Source organism: Aulonocara stuartgranti (assembly GCF_965226115.1).
Source record: "Aulonocara stuartgranti genome assembly, chromosome: 11".
NCBI lineage: Eukaryota > Metazoa > Chordata > Actinopteri > Cichliformes > Cichlidae > Aulonocara > Aulonocara stuartgranti.
In genome coordinates this window covers 13,730,992-13,751,270 of record NC_138947.1, presented here as the reverse complement: position 1 = coordinate 13,751,270, position 20,279 = coordinate 13,730,992, and the positions used below count along the sequence as shown (strand labels likewise).

Here is a 20,279-nt window from a genome sequence, read left to right as displayed (position 1 = left end):
AGTTTCAACAAGTTGCTGGAAATATTCCTCAGAAAACCTCACAGTTTCTATCATGGCCAGATAATATTCTTCAAATACCATATTGTCTAACTTGTGGTGGGCCTGTGCATACTGTAACCTTATTTTCCTCACAGGAGTGGCACCCAGTGTGGTCTTCTGCTGCCGTAGCTTCTAGGTTTGATGTCTTGTGGATACAGAGATGCTCTTCTACATACCTCAGTTGTAGTGGTTATTTGAGTTATTGTTGCCTGACTATCAGCTTAAAGGAGTCTGGCCATTTTCACAGTCATGCCACATTCAAAGTCCCTTAAATCATCTTTTTTCCCCATTCGGATGTTCGGTTTGAACTTCAGGAGGTCCTTTTGATCATGTCTGCGTTCCTAAATGTATTTAGTTGCTGACATGTGATTGGCTGATGAGATATTTGCACTAACAAGCACCTGAACAGGTGTACCATAAGTGGCAATGAGTGTAGGTTTGAAACGTAAATAACGTTATCTGTTCATTTTACATTATTTACATTTTTTAATGAGTTTAATCTCACATGCAATTCTTTCAGAACTCTCCTCCTTGCTTTAAATGTATTTGTGACTAAATAATTTGCTTTTTAAAGGTTAAATTCAACTTGAATTAGTGACATTGTGTATCCAAACTCTGTACCAATTGTATCTCATTCTGTGTAAGTCACTCTGAGCTGACTACCAGCGGCTGTGCACTTTCCAGATGTTTGCTCTGTATTACCACAAAGCCCAAATGTTCTACCAAAGTGAAATTTTTACAAAGAAATCATAAATTCACACAATTTCTGGCACTATTTACATGCATTAAAAGCATTTTGCTGTCATCTTTATTAATGAAGCAACACTACACAAAGTGAGTACAATATATGCTGATAGATATTTTTTTCTACAAGCTTTTCAGGTGATATTATGAATCTAAAAGGTGCTAAAACATCAAAGTAACTTGAGGCAGTTAAACCAGGAACATAAACTGCTTCAGTTTGCACAGATTTCACTTTGTTAGAGGCAACAAAGAGGACAGAGCTACAAAAAAATTACTTTGGATGTCTGTAGATTACCATGAACACTTGCTCAGACGTTGGTCAACTTCCTGTATACTTTCTTCATCACTTTCACGGATACAGTTTCTCAGTAAAAACCTAATCATCATCTGTCTTAGCATCCATACATCACTTTAAGATTCTGCTTAGTCTGACTGATGGACGTACAACTACAATTAAGCAGCCTAGCTCGTGAATAGCTTTGGGACTGAAAAGAAATCAAGAAGACATCAAATCCAAAGACTAAGCATGCAAATCTCTCACTCTTAAGACTTTGAACCCTCCACGACATCCTACTTTCAAACAAAACACTTCTTTCGGTGATACCACTATCCAAACATTCAACTACCAACTTTTACAGTTTGTGTCTGTGAAGTTTACGAGTTTTCTTTGTGTTGTCAGCGATGCTCTGTATTTAAAAAGAGGACAATTTTGATGATTTCACTCAGCGAGTGGATGGATCAACTCTAGATAATCAAATTTCAAGCAGAAAGCAATTTTTTAAGTCATCTACTCGCAACTGCTAACATGTAACTTTACAGCAGCAGAATGAATGGTGTTAAGTGGCACAACAGGATGTATCTGACAGACTTGTGCCTTCAAACAACATCGCTCATGTTCAGAAACTAAAACATGACATAAACATAAGTCATTGTGCCAGTTTCATTAATGTCAAGTAGCTTATCCAGACAATCACTGTGTTAAAATAAAATGAAAAAAAAAACAAAAAACACACACACACACTTTTAATACTTTTAAATGCTCACCTTCACCAGCACCAAGAAAATGCACCAGATCTGGCAGCTTTTCTAAAAAATATAATACTGTAATAGAGAAGGAGCCTGTCCTCTTCCCATAACACTTCATCATAGTCAATGTGCACAACCTGCTATTAGGATCCAGTCCCTAAATCAGTTGAACACAGAAAACATCTCTGAATATGCACAAAAATAACCAAAAAGGAAGAAAAAAACCTTTTTAAAACAGTAAAAGAAACAACTGTATCTGTCATAATTCAAACTAAAGCATGTTAGTTATTCAGGACAAGCCGGACACAGTGTGACAAACATGAAGCTAAACATCTAAACATCTAGTTTTTATATTAAAGCCAACACTTCACTAAAGCAGTTTCTCACATGTTACAATTGTCTCTTCTCCCCCAGCAACCTACAAATCCAGTCGGCTGTACTCATATTTATAACAGCCTTTATACTTGAAACACACAGAATATTACATTTAAAAGTAGAACATTAACATTAGCCAGTGTGCTTCTTTCCAGGAATCAACCTGAGGTGCGATGTACTGATGAACCACAGAGATACACTGCTGCTGCTGCTGCTGCGGTGGGAATAAAAAGCTCACTCGATGATGGGAGCTGAGCGATCGTTGGTGACGGTCTTTCGGAGTCGGACATGTGAAAATGGATTGGGCCTGAAAGAAGGAAGCGATAAATACGTAACTTAAACTGGTGATTACATGGGCATGTGAAGAATTTAGGATTATACTTTTCTAAGTTAGACATGCTGTGATAGCAGCTCTACAGAGACATTGACACTGCAGGACTCAGTGCTCACTTCTGACTTGTTCATGCCTGCTATGGTTATTATTATGTTTTGGGCAGCTGATACTATTTTTTATGTGTCCACCATCAGATTGGACTCGTCACAGTCTTGCACTGATGCAAGTGCAAAAACAAACACAATATGAAAAAAATTTGATGTGCCAACCAAACATAAACAACCAGAATTAGGTGCACAAGTCGGAATTTATTCAGAGGTAGTTTATAGACTGTGTAGTATTTTCAGTGAATGGGCGATGACAAGTAAAAATGCTCAATTTCCTTTGATTAGCACCTGTAAGTTACCTGGTCGGTGAGGGAGGTGGGGAGGCCAACTCTGAGGTGATCTGTAAGTCAGTAGAGATGCGCGTCGGTATTTGTACTGAATTATTAGAAAGCAGAAGTATCTGCTACTTTAATAGTCAGGGTCAACTGTGAGGACGCCCTCACTCTAACCCTTGAGCTCCTCCCACAGGTTTCGTGTTTCTGACCTTGTTGCTGTCGGCCATGCTGTAGGGGCGCGGGCGGAAGGTGCTGACCCTCTGGGGAGGAAGGGAGCGTTCCTCCTCCGACTCAGGGGTGAGGGCTGGGAGACCCGGAGACCCTAGTTTGTCAAGTTGCCCGGTACTGGTGCTGTTAGCTCTAGATAAGAAGAGCGAGCTACAGGGAAGGTCACAGACAGAGAGGAAGGAATACACAGTGGAAAAAAGATAAAGGAGACACAATGAGAGTAGGCAAATGTTGGTTTTTGTGTGAATCTATCAACAACTTTGTTGCTGTTGGAAAAAAGAGTAAGTTGAGAGAGGGTGGTGGGGATACTGAAGGCAGACAGGATGATTATGATGGCATGAAATGTGTATTTAGTGACTGAGAATACATGGATGGGAAAGTGGAGAGAGTCATAAAGGATTCAGCCTGAAAATGACTCCATCAAGTGTGAATCACCCAAAAAAAACTATGGAAGCATCATCACTAATGTCAGAGCTGTTAGCCTTCAGACCAACAGATTTCAGCAGTTGTTATTTGTTCACTTACCTCTCGAGAAGATCCATCTTGGTATGATGTGGCTGAGTGTAAGAGAAAGGAAACCAGCCTTTCCTGTGAAAAAACATTTCACCGGTTGAATCAATAAAGTTGACATTTAAAGACGCAAGAAATGTCAGAGACTGTGTGAAGAAAACTTAGTAAAGTAAGGGCATAATTTGGTACCAGAGAGAAGTTTTCTTTAATGTAGTATCGAAAAAGGAGCACGACGTTACTGGGAGCGATGTTGTAGAAAAGGCCACAGAAGACAGGACTGTTCATTTGCTCCGTTATTGAATGTCCTTTTAGTCACATTTACAATGTAGGCATGTGTAAAAATATTACTGTATAAGTATTCTATAAGAAAAAAGCAACGTTGTTTTCATTTGCCTTTTTATTCAAGTTAACAACAAAGCGAGATTAACATTTTCGTGAGCTATGTTGAGCGTAAAGTGAGAGTTTTCTGTGTCTTCAAAGGGGCTCTCATTTCACCTGATGAAATCACCATGGTAACTTATTTCTACAGTAAAGTTATAGCAGTGCAAATGGGAGCATGCATGCATTCATTTGGTGATGCAGAAATGTTGCTGTACTTTATTCTAATCTACTGCCAAGTCTCCTTTATACTGCTAGAATTGCACCTACTAGAACACAGAACCCAAAGTAAGGACACCCATTTAAATTATTTGCACTTTAATCTCATTGGGATCTTCCTGGCTAAGTAAAGGTTTATATATATCATAAGTTACCATTACATAAAGGAGACATGTAAATCGCTTTAGTTTGTCAGAGATCAAAAACCTCTTTTTCAACTTTTAATTAGTATAAACGTATCCATTTTAAGGTGTTAACTCATGTTAGAAATGAACAACAGCAATGAGACCGCACTGTGTAGTAAAATAATTAACTCGAATTAAAATGTTTATTTTACCGACTGTGCAATAAATCCCAGGATTAACATTTTTTTGCAACATTAATTTTTTGTCCTATTTGCAACAGTGTTGCATTAAACTCTTATATTTTTTCGTTTTTTTATAGATTATATCACCATTTTATCATCATCAGCTGATACCGACTGGAGTAGGGGGCGCTCATAGGGATCATTTTGTGAGAATGTGAGCACACTCAGAGCCTGAAGCAGAAGGCCTAACTCAAGATAAAAGACTGATAACCACCTGTTATCTACATCTGGTAAATTAGGTTTTGTCAAGCCAGCTAACCTATAACACTTTCCTCTTTGATTTGATTGCTACCGTAAAACTCTGTTCATTATATTTCTCGTTCTACATGAAATTGATTCTTTGTTTTAAATGCTAAATATACATTTTTAACATCAAAGAATCCAATGGTGCCAGCACTTGCATGCAACGATGGGCACTAGGGCTGGCAGAGCCTGTGTGGTCATTGGTTGCTTAATTAACCCATTTAGTTTTTTTCAACCACCGAAAGGTTTGGTCATTTCCAAATTTAGCAGCTCTAATTCTGATTGGGAGACTAAATGAACAAAGTAAACATGGTGTGCTTGCTTTGTTTTATTTACAGAAACACAAGCTACCAGCTGGAGACAGTTTATAAATCCTTGTCTGACCTTATTTAATGCAGTCTTATTTTTTATTTTGAGCACAATAGTGACATTAAATGTTTTAAGGCCCCCTCAAAATATGAATCAGGATGAAAATATGGATAAACCATACCGTCCCGTTCGTTCATTTTGACCGTAGTGCCACCCATCTCTGGGCTCAGAGATCAGCAGAGCGATATTGTCACCAGGCAGGAAGTGCAGTAAGCATGCTCCTCCCACTGTGGTTCCTCCACTGCCATCTGATGTTCCAGGTGTGTGAGAAAACATGGCTTCCACACGTGTAGGTCCAGATAAAGGCATCATCCTGGGAAGACTCGAGCCTAGGTGGAGGAATAAAATAAGAAATGAGGAGTAAGTGTCGGGGAAGAAGACATCCAAAAAAACAGCAGGTGAGCCAGATCATATCTCACCCTGAAAGCCTCCCAGCCTCATTTCACTGACAGGTCTCCTTGGCAGTGGAAGTGTTGCAGTGGCGCTCATCTCTGAGGTCTTCAGCAGCCACGGATTATGTGACGTAGATAAAGTGCTGCTCCCTCCTGGTTCCACCTGCTGGTGCAGCAGCTGCACTGGAGTCATGGCCCTAGAGAGTGGAGCGCTGTGGGGCAGAGGAGGGCTGTGAGGTGCACTGTGGGGGATGGGGAGGGTCATGCCCTGCGAGGAGCTACTGGCCGGGGAGATCTGGCTGAGCGACATCACGGTGGAGGGGATGAGGCTCGGGGACAGGTTAGATGTGTTTGCGGCGAGGAGAAGCGAGGTCTGCTGGGCTGAGCTACTGGATGTGGTGGTGGGAGTAGATGGAGCCGGGCTGGCGCTGCCACTGGTGCTGCTGTCAGGGAGCGGGCTGGCTGAAGCACTGACAGGTGTGCTGCTGTGCTGAGGAGATGCTCCCTGCGATGAACCTCCAGCAGCTCCTCCGGTGGAGGGAGCAGAGAGGAATGTCTGGGTAGAGCCCTTAGGAGGACAGGTGTCACTCTGGGTGGAGGAGGGGAGCGAGCGCTGTTGCTGGGAGCGACTAGAGTCTCCGTTTAACAGAGGAGGGACTTCTTGAACAGAGAGCCTCTGAAAATCAAGAACAGATCACAGTAACTACCAGACAATACAGGCCATTGTTAAAATTCTGATGTCCTGAATGACTTATTAAACTGTGAGCTGCCAAATATCCTAAGCTCTTCAACTTAGTTTGTAAGTGATGACAAACAAAACCCGATGCAGCACCATGCAGGATGTTTCAATCCCTCACAGTGACTTCTTTTAATTTGTCTTTTTCAAAATTAGCTTAAAAAATGTTAGCAGCAAAATCCCTTGAGTTAAGTTGAGAGGAATGATCACATGATTGTCGTGCAGACCCCCACAGATTCACAGAGAAACTTTTTCCATTACAAGTGAAAAACTGGATTCTTCTGGGTCCAAAAGGAAGAGTTAAATGTGCTCTTTGTAATGTTCAGAGAAAAAAAGGATGAGGACAGAAGCCTCTACATACGCAGAGGTGCTGATAACAGTTTCTCTGTAGCTGATACCGCTGCTGTTTGATGATGTCTGAGGCAACTCTAAAAACCTTCTGGGTGTTCAGAAGCAGAATGAGTCCATCGTCCCATCATCAGTAGTCACATCATCACAAACACCAGTGACACAGTTTAACAGTGTAACCAGTGGTTTGCAGCGTGTTATAAACCCTCTGGACTTCCATTTGTGAAGGCTCGATTGCTGACAATGACGGGCCCATCTCCTTGAGAGTGTTATTGACTTAGCTAAAGTTGTAAAAGGCTTTTTCCTATTGTCCAGAAACTTACAGACCTAAGTGTAATGAGCTAACAAAGAAGATCCTCACAACAAAACCTTACATGTCTAATATTATAAGGGCAGAGGATGATTTTTAGCCACAGTAAGGTCTGCATAAACTGGGTTGTTGGGCGTGACTTTGGATTTAACACACACTTGTACTAAAACATGATCTGACCTGCTCGGGCTGAGCGGTGCCAAGCTTGGTGTGACGAAGGACCTCAGCTATCCCAGCAGCCGCTGGGCTTTGAGGCGCAGTGTGGCGCAGCAGGTTCAGAGCACGCTCCGGGAGCTTTGTTGGCTGAGAGCACGACTGCTGCCAAGATGACAGTTTCTGGGATAAAAGCTCTCTCACCTGGATTACATTCAACAGCAGAAAAACAAAGGATAAGACATTTATAACACTAATCTTACTGCATTTATTTTTACTGCAAACTAATCTCTTTATCAACTCTTGCCTTTCAGCTTCTTCAGAAACGAGATATACAGTTTCATCATCAAATCATTTCTGGAACAACGCGCCTGCTCAGTTAACAAGACTGAGCACCAGTACATGTTCTTGGATCTGGTGAATATTTGCAGCATGATTTGTTGTTTATTTCAATGACAGAAATTATCTGCTGACTTAAGATGTATAGCAGCGAGAAAGAAGCTCTATCACACTGATCAAACACACACACGGCTGTCAGGAGTAAATTGTTAGTTTTCACTGGATTCGATGAAAGGAAACATTCACAAACTTAACACGTGCGAGCTTATCACCTTGGAGTGGTAGTTAATGAGCAGTTTGGTGACACAGCACTGTCTGTCCACCAGGAAGCAGTAGCGTCTCCTCTCCTCGGTGAGAGCGGACTTGTAACCTGAGGCCACCAGCGTGTCCAGCTCGCCTTGGCGACGGCTCATCAGCTCCACGAACTGAAGGAAAAGCCCAAAATTTCAAACCTGCAAAGCTGAACATTCGTTAATGCACGCGCACACCTGCATTTATCGTTGCTCACACGGCGCTCAAAGATAATGTGACCTTTAATACACTGTGTAAAGATGAGAATAACAAAGAGCCCGAAGGAGTACCTTACATCACATCCTGTCTGTTGCCCAGTGATAACAAAATGCAAGTGATAAAACAGCCTCCTTGGCTCAGTGACCTTTCCTTCTTATGTATTTTTGGTCTTTCATTTTCGTAATTCTCCAAATCTGCTGACCCTCTTATATCACTGATATTTTCTTTCCTTCCTGCTTGTTTTTCTGACAAATCAGCTGAACCAGATTGTTCTTTAATCTTATTCACGCTGGCCTAGTTGTCACACAAATGCACACACAGCTCTCCTTTTTAATCTGCTGTAATGCTGACTGAGATGTTTAGAGGAAGGATTTCTGAAATGAAAGAGGCCAAAGTGTTTTTCGTGCTCTTTTTTTAACATTACTGAAGATGATGAGATGTTAAACCTCTGTTACCTGCATCTCTCTGTCACCGTATTTGTTGGGGTGACGGCTGCCTTGGCTCTTCCTGCGGAGTTTCTTCAGCTGGGACTGACAGCGCTCGATTGACTCGGTTTTCGACCGTCGCTCGCTCTGATACTTTTTGAGGGTGGCCTGAGAGGAAAGTCAAGGATTTGATCAAAATTGCATTTTATATTTAAGTAGAGATTTAACAAAACCCATTCATTCATTTTACTTTATTTTATCAAGATTTCTGGCATCTTTGTTGCAACATGTAACGTTTTCTTTCTTTACTTTCTATGTCAATCAAAGGCAAATAAAGAATAAAATCCCACATATCTTAAAAGTAGAATAAATGCACTTTAGTTAATTACCTAAGTTAGTCACTTTTAATAGTAATATAATGTATACTGTAGTCGGTGTGTGGACTTACCGTGAGGTATTTGATGTCCAGCTCCAGCTTCTGCTCCAACTGGGCGAGCAGCTCGGAGTGAAACAGCTTTAACTGTTAGTGACATAAGTAAATGAGTCTTGTCAAACATTTAAAGTTCACTGATATATCAGAATGTCTGTCACATTTCCCTGCAGTGGAGAGCTCGCGACTGATACCCTCTGAATCAGAGAGCAACTTTAATATATTTAATAAAGCCACAGAACAAGTTTAATCTTCATCATTAAATTACAGACCCTCAAAGTATATGGGTTTCTAATTTTTTTATTCATGTTATTTTTACCTGCATTTTTCATCCCTTATAACTCCATATGTTCATGAAAGGGACACTTTTGAAAAACCACCAACACCCATGACAAAAGCCAAAATCTTGGTTTTAGACATTGAGTTTTTATATCTTTTATATCTAACTTATCCTAGTTTCCTGTAGAGCAGGTATCCCAAACGCCTTTAATATTGTGGGCCGGACCAGTGCAACTCCCCTTTCTGTCAGTGTAAAAGAAGTTTGATTACACACTTAATCCCTGAAATACATTAAGCTAAGAAAAAAAGTACGATTTCAACAGAGAGTCTAAGATTCATTTCTATATGATAAAGAAATGCTGCTGTAGTAACAAAAAAAGGTCAGCATGACTCTTTAAGAGCAAAATGTGCAGAATACAATGTGCACTTTTTTTTTTTAAACTGCTGACTTTTCTGTTACTTAAATGTTTATTTACTACTTATTTTCTTCTGGGTAGCATGAATGGCCATGAGGGAGGTCTTTATCAGTACGAAAAGCTGTAACAAAATACAATTAAAAGTCTAAAATCTGTGTCTGATCCTTCTGATCTTTCAAAGCTGTCCAAAGCCGTTGGAGTCTTTGCCGGGCTGACTTTGTTCCCCGGACCTTATGTTTGACACCCCTGTGTACAGCAACAAGCACTCATGCCCTGGATGTTTTCATCTGCTTTTTTAAAAAAAAATACTTTTTTTTTTAGATCTTTTACTATAGAAAGGTTTCATGGGTCATATAAAATATGAGTGAGGTGACTGGTCAAAAAACACATTTATTTACCTACATTTTAATACCAGGCTCGTCTTTTTTTTGTCTGTGTACATATTTAGTAATATAGTCATGATTTAATATTTTCCAATAGCTCACACCTTTGACATGGAGAAACAAAACCGTTGTTCACGTGATACCTTGGACCAGGGGTGGGCAATTAATTTTCCCCAGGGGCCACATGAGGAAATTTGACTGTTGTGGAGGGCTGCACCAATTAGCTGAACTCAAGCTTAATATTAGCTTTATCTGTTTATAAGCTTACTGCACACACCAGGGCCTGGATCACATATGGCTCTTGCATGGCTTCATTAAGTATAATAAAGTTCTTTTACATTAAAAAATCAGCTGATTCTCAGAGGATCTTTCTCAGATATGATTCTGTTCATACGGACAAACCTGGCAGCAGATTTATTAAAGCAAAGCCTGCCAAGAATGAGATTTTAGACAAGCTGTTTTTTTCACTTTCTGGACCCTTATTTATGTTTGATTCACTTCAAACACACAATTTTTAAAAGCTTGTTATAAATGAAACACTTGCCTATCAAGGCATCATTATTTGAGCATGCTGATGGCCTCTTACCACATCTTCCAGCTGCACCTGAATCTGTCTGTGGACCTCGGCCATCTGAAACAGGGTGTCTCCTGTGAGGAGCAGCACAGCAGTGAAAGCAACATGTTACTTAAACAGAAAAACACTTTGCTGGATTTATTTGTGTCACCTTTACCCTCTGCAGCAGTATCCATGCGCTTATAATAGCCCCTCACAGTATAAACATATATAAATATGCACAACAACCCCAACAAAGCAGAGAAATGTGCTGAAAGTCGCTGCTTCTGATTCACAGTGGCGGTCAGCTGTGAGTGCTTCCGTCGGTCACACAGTGCTGTAGTATGCGGTGGCTGGCATCTCGCCCTCCGACACTCCTGCCTGCCTCCCCCGCTGCTTTCAGCATTACAATGAGATCATGTGGTGTTGTTAATCTCCCAACAATGGCTCTACTCTCTCCCCGTCCCTCTGTTCTCTGCCTTTCTCTCTCTTTACATTTCCTCATCCCCTCTTGTCTTCATCTCCTCTCTGACCAGCACATGTGGTCGACTCACAGACTATTTCCCACTTCTCACCAGCTGCCACATTAACTCTATGAATTCTATTAGCTCTAAAGCCAATTCAATTCAAACCCTTGCCTCTCTGCCACTCTACGCCCACTCACCGAGCTCCTTGGAGCCTTGGCTGTCGCTCGCCAGCTCTCCGAGTTTCACAAGAGCATCGAAGTATCCTTTGGCAGCTATGGTCACTCCTGAGGAAGTGAAAAAATGATTACATATGGAGCTGCGAGGATAAATCAAAGTTCAGCAGGACCTGAGTCACTGTGTCCTCACCAACCTGTCAGAGCTTTCTCATAGTGTTTCCCCATGGTCACAAAGTTCTTCAGACTGGGGTTGAAATGGTCCAGAATCCCCTGTTGGCAACAGTGCATGTAAATTCATAAAGTGCTTCCACATTTCTGATTATCACACAGTGTGTGTGGAGTCACTATTAGGATGAGCCGGACAGACATGGGATTTTTACCTTGTAGACATTTTCAGTCATCTTGTTGACCTCTTCGGTTCGAGACATCTTTTTCTTCTCTTGTGTGTCCGCTTTCGCCGTGTGTGATCGTGGTGTGATTTTGACCCGCTGCTCACGCCTCTAAGCTTCACACAAGATCCCGATATCCTAAAAAAAAAAAGCAGATAAAGATAAATACACTTATATTTCATCACAATCGCAAACAAAACCAGGAGCTTTTACCTTTACCTGCAAAGGGGAGACGTTAAAGACTTTTGTCTGATTATGCCAAACCAGTATTTACTTCTTTTCTTTGTCCTAATTGATACTAAGCTTAAGATATTTGGGTTTGGGGGCTGATAATTAGAGAAAAATGTTAATTTAAAGACTCCACACTAGCTTATTTTCACATAGAAATCAGTGGTTAGCTTCAGATGCATTCACACTACTGGAAACACAGTGCCTGGTTTTTGGTGGATGAGCAGCCTGTGAGGGTGCAGGACGCTGCACTCCTGCTGTTCAGACCCTCTTTGCAGTTAAAGTCTGGCAGGTTAAAGACCATAAAAGTTCAGGCCTGAAGTGCAAATCCAGGTCAGCTCGTTTTCCTTACACAGATTTTAATGCCTCCATAAAATCTTGAATTCCTGTGTCATGTTTAGTTAAGCTCACATTCTTCATTCTGATTTTTCAGTTAAAAGACATAAAGTTAAAGAACTTTTACTTTTAAAAAGGCTTGAAAATGAACAACAACACATCCACATTGTGTTCCCCCATGTTTACTAGAATATTCAGGCTTTTTCATAACTGAGCAGCCCGACTTTATAGGCAAACCACTCAGAGATGGACCTGTACCGATGTTTGGCCTGTACCTACATTTAACAGACAAAGAATACAGCAGTAACTTTTTAAGTCTTTAAGTTCTTCATCACACCAAATTAGAGCATCTGGCCAGTGCAAAATTGATGTGACACAAAAGATAAACTTCAGCCACTGACATCAGTAAAGGTCAACTTATTTCCAGATAGGCTGATTGTATTCTAAAAAGCTGATATAAGCCGATACCCATCGAATTAAATGGTGAACTCACTGAAGCCAATAAGTGTTATTATACGAGATTTGGAGAAGCTCCAGAACATGAAGCATAAAATCCCAAAACTTCACAGTAAAGGGAAGTCTTGTATTTAAGCGTTTGGTGCTATTTGGACTAAAAGTGTGTGATTTAAGTGAGCAAGCAGACTTTTAAGGCCACTGTACCACGGCAACAAGCGTGGAGGATCATCTTGGGTTTCATCTGAGGGAAGCGGTGTTATTTCCACATGGGTCCCGCCTGTGCTCCAGCTGCCAGTTTCTACATTATCGCTTCACAGCATTACAGCCCAAATATTTCTCCTAGATTTGCACTCAGGACCAGTTACAGCAGTTCAGATAAGAACAATGGGCTCCTCCAGTCTGAGTCACAGGTGTCAGAGCTCTGAACAAACACGCGACAACAGTGTTTCCTTGGCAGAGAGGAGCACTAACGGAGGGGGGATTTCTCAGGGGGCTCAAAAGATTTCCAGTCTGGATTCGGTGGCAAAAGACTCACTCCACTTCTTTTTTCCTATGCAGCCCCTCTTTGTTTTCACGATGTGATTACAGAGAAAACGTTGACCCAGATCAACTAATAGTGTATGACACAAAGAAAACATATCCAGGCTCTTGCTCATTAGGGCCACCCGGGTGTAGTCTGTAATTTCACAGGCTAGTTGGGGGGTGGTGGTGATAGTGTGTTGTTGTGCAGGAGAAAGACAGAGAGATGGGAACTTGCTTTCTTTTGCCTTTTCTAATTTAGTTTGCACATTCTTCTTCAGAAGCATTTCATGTGCATGTTGTAGCATGGTGAGTTTTAGTTCCAACAAATAAAGTGCTGTTTGTCTCAGGATGCAACAGGAAAAGTCTGCAGGTGGTTGGGGAACTGATACAGAAGGTGCATTCATGTGGTTTAGCCTCTTTAAATTCCTTTGGATGCAAACACTTAAAGCAGCAAATAAATAAATAAAGCGGTGTAGTCAATCACCATCAGTTTCCCTGAAGTCATTAATAAAAGGAAAAAAACAACTTATTTTAAAATTTGGTGGGTTTAGGACAAAATTGAGCATTAAGAAGTTTTGATTGGTATTTTATAACATTTTATAGTTACAAACCTCATGTCATCACCAAAACTTCAGGAATGAACTCAGTTTAGTTTGTTTTTAGGGTGAAACGCTGGAAGACGGTCATGCATTTATGCCCTGAGATTTCTCTTAACAGCAGTTAATGCCGCAGCTTAAGCGGCACTCCATACTCCAGTGCCACATTAACCTTTTTCTTCCACACCATCTCCTCTCATTTCAACAGCCACATCAAAGGCAGGAGCCTTTTGAATCAGTAAAGCACAGGCAGATTCCCATAATTGCAAAGAGAAATTTATACAAACTGTCTGTGTAACAGTAACAAATAATTCAGCTACTTAAATTAAAAAAAAGTTACATACCTTTTCTGGGCTCATTGTTGGAAACGATAAAGGCTTCCTCCGCGTCTTTGAGTGTTTAATGAACAGTTTTACACCCCCTCTTTTCTTCCTATTAGGCTACTTTCCCTCTCCGTTAGTTAGTGGGGGGTTGTTTCATCCAGCAGAGCACTAAATCTCAGCTCCCCTCCACCCCTTTTCACATGCCCCTCTCTCTTGTTGCCTCCCTGTCTCTCTCTCTCTCTCTCTCACACACACACACACAGTTTCCCACTCTCCCCTCTCTGCCTCCCTTTACTCCCAGGAATCAGGGTCAGATATTCAGTGCCGTTCAGTACCTTTCCTCATTACTGAGCCGATTACAGACATGCCTTCACGCACGCAAAAACCGTCCAGAAACCCACCGCCAGTACACCCAGCTCCCTGCCGTTGGAAACCAGAGTCAGCCTCCCATTCTGTATCAGCCTCTCTCTGTCTCACTCTCTCACTGGGGAAGAATAACAATGAGCTAACGGGACCTCGGCTGAATAGCAGCAGGAGGAGAATAATGACTTGAACTTTTTGAGCCAAAGACAGAGCAGCACAGGCAGGCCCTATCACCGGCCTGCATGCACCCGGCCCATCACACATTCCTGCTCCCCATTCTCAGAGGGAGGAAGAGAAGAGGAGGAGGAGGCCCGGCATGGACACAGCAGGCCTTTCATTTACTGCAACAAACTGAACAAAAGCTTAAGGGTTAATATAAGAAGTGAAAGTGCTGCATAGCATTTAAAAAATGGTGTAAGAGAGTTTAAGGTGAGTGACTTCTGCAGAGAAGTAAAATCTTACAGTACAGCACTTACAGAGGACTTTAAAAATAATGGGCCCCAATAAAACCCATCAGACACTGCTAAAAGAAATCTGACGTGTTTGTAATGTAATGCTTTTCATGCATTTTTTACAAATTCTTCTCATTTAATTTACTTAGTGTAAATGTTATTTTCTGACATAATTGTGATAAATTAATACGCTGTTCAAATAAACAAAGGGAACACAAAATCAGAAACTATGGTGAATCCGTTTCACCTGCTTTGGTTCAAATCCAACTGATAACAGTCGAACTGGAGAAGCGACAACAAGACAACAAAAACTGTCGCTGGTGTCCATGTCACTGCTGGTAGGGTGAGTCAGTACCTGCAGACTGTTCAGGTTGGACAGGTAAGCCAGCTCCTGCAGCATTGCGCATCCGTAAGTTTTCCCGTGTCCCTCTGCACACTCTCAAAAATAAGGATGAGATACAAGAAGATGTTGCTTGAGTAGAGCTGGACATGGCCGTAGAAGGGCGTTAAACCAGCAGCAGGAGTGAGTGGAGGAACAGAGCCCTACAAAGTGACCTCCAGCTACATACTTTCACAGGGTTCTGTTAAAAACAGACTCCATGACGGGACCTGTGCTCACAGCCCACTCAAAGCTTGATTGGCATTTGCCAGAAAACACCAGAACTGGCAGGAACTCACACTGTGCTCTCTAAACAGAGAAAGCAGGTTCATACTGAGCACATGCGACAGATAGCACAGGGACTCTAGGCTTAACCTAACTGGGCAGATTGATTCCCTGAAGTCTGACAAACTTTGTGTTATATACCTATGATCAAATATTCCCTTAATTTTTTTTGAGCAGCATATAAAATTTAGGCGGCCAATACTGGAACAGCTTTTAAAACACACAACAAATTGAATCAAACTGTGTAATTTGATTCCCAAACCTCCAAACTCACCATCTGATAAATTTGCCTAAATAACAAAGACATGAAAAACATGCTTTAGTTCCACACTTTGACATCAAATGAAAATATTGTAGCACTCCTGTTTATCTGATAGGTGTTGAGATAACATTATACTTACTGACAAGTGTCAGCACAACGATAATTGTGATGTTTAAAAAAGAAACACACATATGATAATTCCATGTGATTTTTCTTTTTGTTTCCATTTATGGTTGCAAACTATCCGCCTCTCTACTCTCATACTGCCAGATTAATGGTTTTGCCAGCCATTAAATGATGTACAAAAAAGTATGAAATTAACTTAAGTACTCTCACTTTTGATTAAATAAACTTTTATTAACTGTTTGAACGTTTTTTCTTGAGTTAAGCTGTGAATGTTTTATAAAGTCGTGCTGGTGTAAAGATGAAAATGATACCTACCCCAGATCAGTTTGCACTGAACCATTTCCCTTTTATATGGAAGTATCAGACAGAGTGTAATGAATGTTAATCCACATCAGTTTTAATCACTTTTTGATTATGCTTTAAATTTTATACACATTTTTCTGAAACCACTGAAAATGTTTCTTCATGCAATAAGCTGCTTGTCTTTTGAAAAGCTGGAGCTTTTCATGTTCATGAGTATAATTAAGCCCCAAGAAACGAGCAACACTTCATGCTCATGGAGCAGACACTTGTCAATCAAAAAGGAGTGATCTATTTATTGTTCTTCTAATTCTAATCAGGTCCCTAATTTACAAAATAAACATCTTATTTAGTAATTCCTGAAATTAACGACTGAGACCATACACTCACCGGGAAAGTGTTTACTGAGGTCATTTCTTTCCAAAATTTCTTTATATTCTGACTTTTCTTTATTACCAGAAAAGTCGAACCCTGCTGGCCATTAGAAAGAATGCAGGTGTTTCACCTTGGCTTCAGTTTCCAGGCCCAGTTCACAAAAAGTTTCAGAAGCAGTTCATGCATACGTTCATGCCTAAGCTGCTTTAATTCCTGTTGACCACAAGAGGGCAGACGAGCTCCTGACATGTAGCTATCAATGAGCTAAACAGTTAACATTTAAGCAAAGTACAGCACTTACATCTCCAGCTGGCAACCAGCCATGTTGATGAGTGTAGGTAAAATACACATTCTGCTCTTGGCTGTTTAGTATGAAAAACACTGTTTATGTCACCTGAAGCAGTGAGACTTCTTTACTTTCTTTAAAGTTCACTTAAAACCCCTTCAACATAACACATACGGTGTTTTGTTTTTAACTGATATAAAGAAATTAAATATAAAAGAAGTTCGAGTGTCTAATGTAAAGCATCTTGAGTTGCAGTTGCAGGATTTCCCCGGGAGGTGGCGATGCTTCCTCTGCATGCATGCAGGCAGTGCACGCTGCACACAGGTATACTCACTATGATGGAAAAACAGACTTTAGCAGGCAGGTAGGAAGTCAAAAACACCCGTTTATACATCTGTTTAGTTTAGTAGATTTCTAAAGATTTTCTTTAGCAATATAATTCAGTCAGTGTTGAATGAAGCCATAATTCGGCAATAGTCAACAAATCTTTTCTGCTGTTTTCACTGACCAGACCTACAGCTCGGCTCTAGCTGCATCTGAAACAGGCACACAATCAAACAGATACAATCAAAGTCAAACCCGGCTGTGTGTGTGTGTGTGTGTGTGTGTGTTGCACCACCGTATCTGTCCTCTTCCTAGTTAAAAAAAAGAATAAATCTTTTGTTTTATTCTTGCATATGTGTCACACTTACTAATTTTAAATACTAAAGATAAACCGAATCAAAGCAAGTTTTCCATCCAGTTTTTAAACGATGATGTTATTTATTAAGGCGAAAAAAGGCAAAGGGCAGTTCTCTGGATGCTGGGTTATTTTGTCACCTCCTGGATGAGTCGTTGATGCCCTCTCAGAGTCATTTTGGTAATGTACAACCCCATCCCGCCCAAATATATGAAATCATCATTCAAAAACTGTATTTTAAATTTACTCAGGTTAGCCTTGTCTAATATGACAAAACAAAACAGAAACAATGAACAAACTAATCAGGAAGGGCAAATACTTTTTCACAGCACTCTACATCTTTACTCTGTAGCGCGCTGCCTCAGAGCATCTCTGCTCAGAACACCAGACATCACCTCTTGCCCTCATCAGAGGAACCTTCAGTTCTTTACTCACAGCAGAGGAGCATGCTCTGTGCTGTTCTGGGTCACATGGCTGAGGTCGAGGGAAAACACTGGAGCGTTTGTGGTCTTGTGTCCTTGGACCTGAGCCTTAAAGCTGTTTGTGTTTGCTCACTTCCTCGGAGCCTAATTCACACACGCTAAGGAGATTGACAGACTCGTACTGACCTATTAAACAATAAAGATGAGTCACACACAGCGCTCCCATTTAAATTCATGCCGTCACACAGAGCTTCATTAAAACACATCGTCAGGACAGGCGGGCGAGCTGTTCATTGTTCTGGGCTTGTAATCACATATTCAGGGATAAAACTGTACTTTCAGGGCAATTAAATTCTTTCACAAACATAACACTTGAGACACAAACTTTTCCACAAGGAAACTGATGCCATGAAGCCATTTGAAAGAGACATCATTAAAGTTCAAAATGAGGATAAAGGTAAAATCAAAATGAAGAAGGATTTTAGCATTTTGAGATGATTTAAGGAAGGATTAAAACAAGTTTGGTAAAGTATGATGTCTCTGGATAAAATAATGTGATACAGAATAACTTGAGACTCAATGTCTAAACTTTTTAAATATATATATTAGAGATGGCACGATACCACTTTTTTATGTCCAATACCGATACCGATATCATAAATTTGGATATCGGCCGATACCGATATGAATCCGATATAGTGTTTTTTAATCAATAAAACTGTTTTTTAAATATCTTGCTGCATTTTGCATAAGTTCATACTCAAGTTTAAATAAACAGCAGCACTAAAGCTATTCTGTTGTACCTCTATGTAAAAAATGCACTGCACCCAAAATATTTCATAGTTCAGCAATACTGATCAATCTAATAAACGTAAACCTACTCAATCCTTCCTGTTCTGGTATTTTAAAGAGTACTTAGCAGAAATATTAAGCAACCTAACTAATAGGGTTGCAAACTCCCAGAAAAAAAAAAGGGAACCCCCCCCCCCCCCCCACCCTCCACCTCATGATGCTTAATCGACGTAATCAACTTTAATTTGATGCAGTGTGGAAAAAAAAAGCACAGAAATAAATTATTTTTCAAGAATAATTAAATATATTCAACATCTTTCTTCTGCAGATTTGCAGACTGCACAGATGGTATCTTCCTAAAGGAAAAAGTACTAGCTTACTAGGGTATATTACACTTAATAGTTACTATATACAGTAATGGACTTCTATATATTTTACATAAGATTAAAACTTTGGGTGTAAGATTCAGATAATTATTTGATAAAAGTTAGACATTTTAAATGAGAATAAGAAAGAAAAGTATGCCTTTGTGCCCCCTTTTCCCTGTTCATGCCCTATCGGCCCCCCTGGCTAAACTTTGCTAGATCCGCCCCTGCACAGTTACCAGCCGTCAGCTACGTAGAAAAAGATCCTGGTGTAGAAAGTAATATTAAATAAATTCTAACAACAGCTTATCAAGCTTAAACGTGCTGCTGTTGTTCAGCTGCTGGTTTCCTCTTTCTGGTGCAAAGTGGGCCAAAAGCAAAGAAGAGAGACGGAGTCGCGACAGAAAAGCCGATCAGCTGATCATTAAGCAGTTTCACGATTGAAGTAGCAGCAGGAGAGGGAGGGAGAGAGAAGAGGCACTTGCTCCATATATCGGTTGTTAAGCTTAACGTGGGAATGCTTTACTAACATTCAGAGATGAACTTGCACACTTGCTTTACTTCTCGCACACTTGCTTTACTTCTCTCTGGGATAACTTCCTCAGAGATGAAATGCTGGTTTGGTAGTGAGGCTACAAATACACACAGCTGCTCTATCACGTGACACACACTGCTCCAACGTGCTACGGTTGTGAGGTGCTTGATATTTAATGGATCGATTGCATTTTTTATTTCTCTCCGATATCTGATCCAGTAATTTACGTCAGTATCGGACCGGTACCAATTAATAATTAATTAATATCGGATCGGTCCATCTCTAATATATATCAACACTTCACCGAGTTCTTTTGATTCCTCAGAGGCATCCAATGGAAGACAAAACACTGCTCAGTAGACCATTTAATACTTTATTTCTCTTTCACATTACTTCTAGAAGGGAGATGCGTCCTGCATGACACTTTGCCATGGATCTGAAAATGGTGGTGTGCCCCTAACAGTTTTATTACAGAAGCTCTCTCATTCTAGTCTAAACAACAGTGTCTCAGTAACTTTCCACTAGAGGTGGTCCACTCTTATCTACTTTTTCCCAGGCAAGCGTGAGCGAGAGTCTACAGCTTTCTACTCCCCAAGGACACATGGTCCAATGCCTTTATTTTTCAGTTGAGCATCTTGGCTGTCACCATCTTGATGTTTTTAACCCAGACATGAGGA

At 40.6% G+C, this 20,279-nt stretch overlaps 1 protein-coding gene across 1 annotated transcript; it reads right to left on the bottom strand.

The window, feature by feature from the left end:
- Positions 1-820: 820 nt before the first annotated feature.
- Positions 821-14,591, bottom strand: LOC309718107 (BAR/IMD domain-containing adapter protein 2). The gene is made up of 15 exons (XM_082553115.1): positions 14,003-14,591; positions 11,512-11,658; positions 11,326-11,401; positions 11,153-11,239; positions 10,522-10,583; positions 8,876-8,947; positions 8,458-8,595; positions 7,765-7,917; positions 7,181-7,357; positions 5,634-6,282; positions 5,336-5,543; positions 3,654-3,716; positions 3,110-3,278; positions 2,925-2,965; positions 821-2,491 (listed from the first exon to the last, which is right to left on the bottom strand). Exons 2-15 carry the CDS (start codon positions 11,557-11,559, stop codon positions 2,419-2,421), a joined length of 2,016 nt encoding a protein of 671 aa, XP_082409241.1. The 5' UTR covers positions 11,560-11,658; positions 14,003-14,591; the 3' UTR covers positions 821-2,418.
- Between the last annotated feature and the right edge of the window lie 5,688 nt (positions 14,592-20,279).